At 47.4% G+C, this 9,559-nt stretch overlaps 2 protein-coding genes across 2 annotated transcripts; one reads left to right on the top strand and one right to left on the bottom strand.

Moving 5' to 3' along the window:
- Window positions 1-1,526: 1,526 nt before the first annotated feature.
- Window positions 1,527-1,955, top strand: LOC124655573 (RING-H2 finger protein ATL70-like). The gene has a single exon (XM_047194445.1). The coding sequence runs from the start codon at window positions 1,527-1,529 to the stop codon at window positions 1,953-1,955; it is 429 nt and encodes a 142-aa protein (XP_047050401.1).
- Window positions 1,956-2,103: 148 nt separating this feature from the next.
- Window positions 2,104-7,207, bottom strand: LOC124652585 (methyl-CpG-binding domain-containing protein 11-like). The gene is made up of 3 exons (XM_047191622.1): window positions 7,082-7,207; window positions 3,555-3,696; window positions 2,104-3,439 (listed from the first exon to the last, which is right to left on the bottom strand). Exons 1-3 carry the CDS (start codon window positions 7,151-7,153, stop codon window positions 2,514-2,516), a joined length of 1,140 nt encoding a protein of 379 aa, XP_047047578.1. The 5' UTR covers window positions 7,154-7,207; the 3' UTR covers window positions 2,104-2,513.
- Window positions 7,208-9,559: the final 2,352 nt, after the last annotated feature.

Raw genomic sequence — 9,559 nt, 5'->3', positions numbered from 1 at the left:
TAAAGGAAAGAGCAAACTTGACGCTACGTTGAGCGAGCGACAATCTTTCAATAAAAAAAGTGTACTTGGATTCAATTTCAACTAGAAGAATAAGTCCAAGGTCAACAAGAAAAAGAAGGGTCAATGATAACTCAAAGATCTGACCAAGATTGTGTGCTTCAAGTACAAGATTGAAGGGCATTATGTTAGATCTCGCCATTTGAAGAAAAAACCGCTCAACGACAAGCAAAAAAAAAGGAAGCGGCCTCAAGTTGAACCTCGGGGTCTACCTCAAGTTGAAGAAAGATCGATACCCAAGAAGAATCAAGCCAATGCTCATATTATGGAGAAATCAAGTGAGACGAAGGAGAAGAGAAGAACTTGCTACATATGCCGTGAGAAGGGTCGCATCTCCTACTTTTGCACTATTGGTACCTCATTCAATCTTTCCATCATTGATGATGTTTATTCTCTTCGTAAGAATGAGGTTGGCAATATGTTTACCAAATATATAGGAGCTCGAAGTGGTTTTGTAAAAAGAACCATTTAGGTTGACAAGTCTATTATAATTAACCTCTTAGGATCCAACTTAAATGAGAATCAACAAGCCAAACTTTAATCAATAGGTGTTTTTAGAGGGTGTCGGCCTATTGGAAACCATGGTTCCCATAGTGATGCCCACGCCGAGAGCGAATAGCCAACATCCACACCACTCTTAATAGAGTAATACTTAGTCACAACAATCAATTTCCCTTGATACTCGTGCTCGATTTATCATGGTATGACTACTTTTTTTCGAACTTGCCTCATAATTCACTTACCTCTATGAATCGCACGCAACCACGTACTACCCTTATGAGCACTTTCGAGAGACTAAGTCTTATAAACTGACATTGATAAATCACTGCATGCGTCTCGCTGTCCGTGGGATCTAGAGATTGACGAAATCACCACATACATCTCGCTATAGATGGCAACGCCGTCTGCAACTGAAAGATTGTTCCACCTTTAATAAAACATCAAAATGTGGAACCTAGAATTTAAACTTTGCTGAGTTGGGATGCCACCGTCATCCTGATTTTCATGTTATGACTAGTTTGAGATAGAGGTTTTGTGAAAACGGCGGGCAGTAGCCTCGTCCGTACGTCATCCGCGTCACTCATCAGGTTCCGCACACGCCGTGTGCACCGAACTGCCCCGCCGTGCAGCCGCAGCCGGCCCCTCGAGCAACCCAGAAGCCACACCCTGTTTCCATTTTAAGAATGAGGAAGAAGACCAATAATTACAGTTCTTCAAATGGCAAGCAGGCGTTGACCAATACGACCCACACGCAACGCAACCCAGATGGAACGGAGTGGATCACATCGCCACACCTGACCTCATGATCCATATATATATATACACACACTTCCGATCCGACAGCTTATCATCGCGTCCTTTTCAGATGCAGAGATAAGCTAGCTAGCAGGCGCTGACTTTGCTCGGCTCGCGCGCGGCGGCGAGCCGCACCTACCTCGCCGGACGAGCACGGCGGAGCATGCGAATGCATGGCGGCGCTGCAGATCGCCTTCGCCGTCATCAGCGTGGCGGTGGTGGTCGTCATCGCCTACTTCCTCCACACCTGCTCGCGGGAGGCCACGCCCATTCCGCCGATGCCGACGCCGCCCGGCACCGCTGAGGATGCGGCGGCCACAGCAGGCGGCGGCGACGTTGAGCTGGGGATGGACGAGGCCGCGATCAGCGCGCTGCCCAGGGTGGTGGTGCACGGCGGGGACGCGGCCACGGCGGAGGCGTCCTGCGCGGTGTGCCTCGGGGATTACGACCGGGGCGACGTGCTCCGTGTCCTGCCCGGCTGCGACCACTCCTTCCACCGGCCCTGCGTCGACCAGTGGCTCCGCCTCCGCCCCAGCTGCCCTGTCTGCCGCACGCCGCCGGCGCCCACAGCCCCCTCGCCCGCCCAAGCCACCAATGATTAGTTCTTAGGGAACTCCGGCATGTAAAGAGAAAGTGTTTATATTATGTACGACAGAGGAATGACGAATGTAATTTTGTGGCACCGCAATTTCATGCGAAATACTAGTTCTCAGACTGATTACTACATTGTTGTACGAAACATCATACTACTACACAAGACAACCCTCATTTATTCATTGGAGATAAACAACAGCATACAAAGGGTAGGGTATTCAGGTCTCACAATACATCACAGGTACACATTGACAAACAGACACACACACAGACGGCGGTATATGTGTTCCCTAATATTAATGAGCTTACAAGTTAGATGAACAGACGATGTGGATTGGGGTACATGTATGTTGCGCCGGCGGGGCAATGCCTATGCGGCCGCCCACGCCGGCCATACAAAATGTGACTAAATGCAGAGCCTACGTACTTACCCGGTGCTCATCACCCAGTAACGTCAGACTGGCTAAATTAACATGCTTACCCGACACAGACTGATTGATTACAATGCGAATGTGAATGATCCTAGGAGACGCGGGCACGGCGGAGGAAGGGCGAGAGGAGCTGCTTCAGGTGCACTTCACCGTCGAGGCGCCAGGCGACAGCTGCCCGTTGTTGACAGCAGGGGATGACTCACTGGTGGCCGCGCTGGGCTGCTGGCTATCTACTGCGGCAGCATCTGCTTTGGCTTCAGATTCCGGAGCAGTAGGAGGAACAGCAGGGTCGCTGGGAGCAGCAACTGAGTTCTCGGTTGGATTACTCACTGGAGGGGCTACTTCCTCTTTAGTCGCCCCCTCAGAACTTACAGGAGGAGCAGCAACGGCCTCAGCTGGCTTTGCATCTTCCTTCTTCTCTTCCGCTTGTGCAGAAGGATCGGCCATGGTCTCAACTGGCTTTGCATCTTCCTTCTTTTCTTCCGCTTGTGCGGGAGGAGCGGCATTTGCCTCAGCCGGTGCAATAGGGGCAGCGGCCTCAGCTGGTGCAGGAGGGGCTACGACCTCAACTGGCTTCTCATCTTTCTTTACATCTTCCACTGGTGCCGGAGCAGCCACATCACCCTTCTCTGTGGAATCTTCAGTTTTCGCCTCTTCAGCAGGCTTCATCTCCACATCAGTGCTTTCTACAGCATCTTTGGCTTCTTCAGCTGGCTTCATCTCCACATCGGTGCTCTCTACAGCAACCTCTTCAGCAGGCTTCGTCTCCACATTGGTGCTCTTTGCAGCATCATCACTAGGGGCCTCCTTGCCAGCTTGAGCCTCCTTATCTTCTTCACCTTTAGGGGCATCCTCGCCAGCTTCAGCCTCTTTATCTTCTTCAACTTTAGGGGCATCCTTGCCCGTCTCAGCTTCTTTGCCTTCCTCAGTTTCAGTATCCTCCTTCTTCTTGCCCTTTCTGCCACTTGAGCTCCTACTCCGTTTTGGGGTCTTCTCACCCTCGGGGCTATCAAATACCTTCACTTTCTCGCTAATCCGAGTAGACCGCCTCGGGGTATCACCTGTTCATAAACCATTTTGATCAGATCAGATTTTCATGCACATGGGTTCGACTGCATCTTATAGTTATTGATAGAAGTCGCATAATGATGGATCACAAGGGGCAAAGGTCTCTACCAGTACTCCAATCGAACTCCGATGAAGCAGGGCCTCCAGGGTTTGCCTTTAGGTACTGGTTCAGCTGCCTCTTGTTCTTGATTTCCTCTCCAGTTGGTGATACAAAAATGATCTCAGACTTTCCCCGACTTTGGGGAGTAAACTGCAGTATTAGGAAAGCAGGGATGTTAGTTGATAGCACCATATGGAGAATGAACATAGTAAATAAATAAAAATACATGGCTCAAATATCTTTTTCTAATACTAGAACCCAATTTAACACCTTATAAACATCATTACAAACAAGAACATGTGGAACATAAGAACCCTTTTTACTGCTCAGTGGTTACTATTTAGTGATAAAAAAACAAATTATTAGTTAACTTAAACATCATGCTTACGATCCCTAATAATGTTTGATATTACTGTGTGGCTTGTAATATTCAAGCATTTCCTTGTATTTCGATATTACTACCAAGTGCCACTGGTACACAATTGAACAAGTGAGGCAGAATCCAAACCCCTTCACCCTAATAATGTCATGTTATATTGGCTGTCTTGTATTCAAGCATTTCCTTCCATTCGATACCTCAACGCATATTCCCACCGATACAAACAAAAATCAAGCTGGGGCAGAATTCAAGTCTAGCTTCACCCAGCTCTCTGTGTATTGCTTATTAGCCACTGTAATCAGTGTCATCAACCACCGAGAGAACTTGTGCAGAAGCACACTTAATGTTAACAACTACTCCCTCCGATCCCTTTTAATTGACTCGGATTTAGTACAGCTTTGTCTACATGACTACATAGTACGTCAAAGAGGGTATAAGAGATAACAATCTCAAGATAGACACACAACACACACCAAGAGAACTTATGCAGAAACATACTTAATGGTAACAATTATTCCCTCCGTTCGGAGATAAGTGTCGCAGATTTGTCTAGATTCACATGTATCTAGATGTAGATACATGTGAATCTAGACAAATCTGCAACACTTATTTCCAAACAGACGGAGTAGTAGCTATCGCACAACAGTAATTACATGACTACACAGTACATTAAAGAGAGTAGAAGATAACAATCTCAAGATAAAACACATGAAAGTTAATAATTTTAAGATGAAAATGGAGAATCCGAATATCAAAAACTACCCTATTACCGCAAAAAGGCAACATACAGCAAAAAAAATTCAGCTAAAGTGATAAGATCTACAGTAAGAAAAACATCTCAGGATTCAGGAAGATAATCCAATTGAACAAACAATGTAAGAAAGCACACAAAAGTACTACTAGTATACTAGGAATGTTTTGAGTATCTCCATAACTGGTAATATGAACTACGATTACTTCACACACTAGCAATGCTTCACATAAATTTAATCTAATTCTGGTATTTGGTCCATGGACCTTAGGGATGCAAGTGGGATCCTGCCTATATTCCGCCTCTAGTTCAACACCTTAATGGACCTAGTTTCAGAGGTCCCATGATATCACCTTCACTGATTATCTCCAGAAGCTTACTTATAAAGGAATTGTGCCTCATCCACAGGAATGCTACTTAATCAATCTTGTCTGACATAACAACGGTAAGACACACCCAAAAGGAATCGCATTCTGCATTTCCAAGAATGCTTCAGTTTGATCCGATAATTTAGTGCCACTCAGCTTGTGCAGTCAGCACCACAGATTTCATAGATGACTTTTAGGCACACTCATTCCAAGCACAGTTGTTAACCATTTTAGAGTAAAATCAGATATATATTAAAAAAAAGTGAAACACAGTCAAATAACTGGAAGGCCTTGTCAATAAAGTGGACAGACAGAACCACACAAATAAAAAAGGGAAATTATGAATGTTTTTTCACTTCAAATAAACTATCGCAGACTCTAATTTTGAAACAATCTTTCCACTCAAATCAAGAATGATGCAACTTAAAGAAGTTGCGAATGATTCAAACCAAAGACCAACCAGTTACAGGACGCTGACGCTCACAAACCAGACACGATATGTTTTGGGGACACAAGAAAACAACATTTGAACACAAATATGGCAATATGCGTGCAACCACGTAACCAGTTTAGCGACCATAACACATGACGAATCCATGTGCTACCAGAGAGACTGTGCCCTCTCGAGGCCATAGCAACATAATATTTAATGGTCCAATCATATCAGGAAAAGATAGGTAAAATCAAAACTGATAATCAAATAAGTAGCTCATTTCCACATACGACAAATTAATAATGACAACATAAGTAGCTATGCGAATTTTCAAGTTGCAACCAAACTCTTTTCAGAGAACTACATCACTTGACTTATATCATCTGGCCAAATAGCATTTATCATCTCGAGCAACTAGAAACAACGCTTTCTACAGAATGAGCTATTAAATACATTCTGGATTATGTGCTTAATGCAATAGCAAAACTAGGGAGTCCAACCGCCGTAAACACATCCGATAATGAACAAATAAGCTCGTCAGCTCGGAAGCATGGAGATTCTAACCGCCATAAGCAGATCCAGAAAAGAGGCAATTAGTTACTGAACTCATAAAAAGTAACTTGTTTAGACTTCCCAATGAAACCCTAGAAAATCACAGTGCACAAATGAACATCTAATCAATCGAAAGTTCAAAAGTCTTTGTCAAAAAAAATTCTGCCAAGTTAAGTAAACTCCAATTGGTACAGCATACCAGTGCCAACGCGCTTCCATTTCTGGCACGACACAGTTGAATCACTTTGTCCTCACATAGCGTTATCTAATAAGGCTTATATTTTTTACCGGAGGTAATCAAAGTAAAACGAAAAGTGCAATGCAACAAGGTTCACTACAATGGCATCAAATCAACATCCAGAACGGGGAGACTTAATCGCCAATGGTACGCTGATGCCACTGAACGTGCAGCAGCTTACAGCTGAAAACTCAGAAACCCTCCCATGTCCATTTTTGAACTGTAGCCAAACTAAGGCTAGCCATTCCCGAAGCAGGCCATACCACAGGGCCAACCCAAACCCCCCAAATCTGAAAGCAAACAAAATCCACTCCACATACACAGCAGCAAGTGGAGACAGTTTTGGGTATGTATCTCTGCCCCCAGACAGACTAATCGAGCTCCGAGACAGTAAACTCCAGAGCTAACATCTCCAGAAGAGGAACGATTCTGCCTCACCAACCATGACAAGGCACGCACGCTCCAACAGCCACAAGCACATTCCGCTGAGCTCACAGTACGGGCACGCACACACACGCAGCTCCAATCGAGCTCGGAGACCGCCGGGAGCACCAGCCCGAGCCCAATCGCCTACCCTCAGCTCACCGAAACCCTAGAATCCAACTTCGCTAGAACCCTAACCCCCGAACGAAACCCTCGAATCCAGCCCGAATTCGCGCTCAGCAAGCCGCGGACCCCGCCCCCTTGCCCAAACCCCCGCGAATTCACACTCTACACGGCCCAATTCGACGCAATTCGAAGCGCTTCAGTTGGTAGTAGGTAGCTAGCTAGCGAGCTAGTCCCAGATGCGGCGGGTGCTAGGCAGTAGTAGTACCTTCTTGGTCCAGCCCTCGGGGGCCGGCATCTCGACGGACACGAGCTCCTCGCCGGCGCCGGTGGCCGCCATGGTGGGTTGGGTCGAGTTTGGGGGTTCCCGCTCCTGGCTGCGGGCGGGCGAGGATGGAGTGGTGCAGGTGGGGGAAGAGGGAGAGGGGAAACGAGGGACGTGTGGGGATTTGCGGATTTTTATATCTCTCTATCTTCTATCTATCCCCGTTCTGCGAGATACGGAGTAATAATTAATAATTAACGGCTCCTTTCCGGATAGACCCTTTGCACCGCAGATCCAGCACTTGTCTCGCCGATGTGTGGGCCAGGCGCTCTAACTTTGGCCGCGGGACCACAAGTCAGAGAGTACGGTGGTAGAGGGTTTGGTAGGCAGTCGCGCGTCGGTCGAGACAAGCGGTGGGTCACGCACGGGACACGGCGCGGGCGGGGAGCGGGGACCGCGCGGACGCGGTCCATGCACCGCAGGGCCTCGATCGGAATGGAATTCGACTATCTGATTATGGACCTGGTCCAGGAAGGTGGCGTGGCGGAAGAAAGGGCGGGACTGAGCGCGCGGGGGCCAAAACTGCATTGCAGTGCGCGGCGTTGGAGTCCGGGGTTGCGGGAGCGGGGCGGGAAGGCGACGAATATTCGTGCGCGGCGGAGGTGGGGTGACACGTGGGGCCGGCGCGTCACCGGGATCCGCGTCAGCGTGTGTGTGCAACGCCAGGTGGCGACCTCGGCGTGGATAAGGCCTGCAGCGGGCGCGGCGCCGCGCGGCGGCCACGTGGCGTGGTAGATCGTGGGCTGGTCTGGTCGTGTGGTTAGGCTGAGCCGTTGATAGTTGGATGGGCTGGGCTGGGCTGGCTAGATGGATTGGGAGGGCTGGGTAAATCGTGTGACCACAACTCCAGCCCATTCCATAACACCTTCCATGGTATCTCACACACGCACGCCCACGCTCAGTCTAAAATAACTATTTTTCCCAAGTTTGATAAGTTTTGCAATGAAAAACATATTGTGCGTCTATAGCTCTATATACATGTAGCCTCTTGGGGTGCTAACTGGATCATGTTGTTCCTAGGTCACCACAAGTGCGCCTCGATTTCCCACATGCCACAAAGGTCAACAGCGCCATCGATGATGTCAAATACTCAATGTCGTCGCCTTGACTTCCATCCTCTCTGTCGTGCGATGTGTATTGTCGACGCCACCTTTGGGGAGGGGGGAGGATCGGCCATACCACCATACTTCATCGGGTCGTTCACTAAACTAACCTATTTCAATTGTTAATTACTGTTTGACATTTAAAACAAAATAAAAAACTATACCGAACGCCTCAAATCTTCTAAAGCTTCCCAAAAAAGCTGTTCTATTTTCGTGGGAGCAGCCTGAATTCTAGAGGAACTCCCCTACAAATCTCGCGACACATGAATTGTTTAGCCATGCGAATTTGAGCATGTTTCAACTGAGTTTGGGTCTCTTACAAGCACACCTCCCCTACACTACACAAAAGCCTTGAAATCCTCTATTCCATCGCTTGAGAGTCGAACCAACTTGAACCGGGCTGACCTGAGGTCGTCCTTGTCGGTGATGCACACTGGTTTAGGCTAAGCCGAGGTGCCGAAAAAGATAGGATATATACTAGATGTAGTAGCAGTAGCCAGGTTTATGTGTCAACTTGGTCGGCTGGCGATTAGCGTTGGACGCGAAAAATCGCTGATTAATCGGCAGATAAATTAGTTAATAAGCAGATAAATTAATTAATCGGCTAATCGGTGGCCCACCGAGTAGCGATTAATCACCCGATTAATCACTAAATCGGCCGGTTTTTTTAACAATGGTTTTGGCCATGTACCAGTAGTTAGGGATATGAAAAGAGTTAGTCACCGGATCTCTCCGGCCTGAATTGGTGCTTGTTGGTGGTGATGCTTCTCCTCGTGGTGCTCCTATGGGCGGAGCCAGAGGTTGGAGATGATACAACACTTGTTGCTCCAGAAATAAGATATGAGGCCTCGATGAGCTTCAATTTTTGGAGTTATCGTTGCTTTCTTCTATGGCCGACCGTGGGGGCGAGGGGAAAAGTAGTGACAGCGTTCTAGAATATCAAGCTTGGCTAAGACGGGGTGTATTTGTTGCAATGACATGTTCTACTATGGTGGTCCTTCGTAGACCACCGATCTTCGATCCCAAAGGGAGGCATCGTGCGGCGCCATGAAGGCATATGTTCAACCTCCAACACTGGAGGCCCTTCTTCGGTGGTGCAGTGATAAGACTCTTCATCTTTTTCATCCAAAGTGGTCTTGTTCCCCGCGATGAAGATGGTGGTTGACGACGGATACCATCTCTGGATTTCGATGGTGAGGTAGATGGACTTGATCGCGATTTTAAAAAGAATCCGGGTACACACAATGATCACAATGAATTTAATTGCGGTGATTAGAGAATAGAGATGCAATTTCTAACACCAAAAGGTTAGAAATTG

Source organism: Lolium rigidum, chromosome 5 (genome assembly GCF_022539505.1).
Source record: "Lolium rigidum isolate FL_2022 chromosome 5, APGP_CSIRO_Lrig_0.1, whole genome shotgun sequence".
Lineage (NCBI taxonomy): Eukaryota > Viridiplantae > Streptophyta > Magnoliopsida > Poales > Poaceae > Lolium > Lolium rigidum.
The sequence above is the reverse complement of the archived record's forward strand: the minus strand, read 5'-3'. Positions and strand labels throughout refer to the sequence as shown.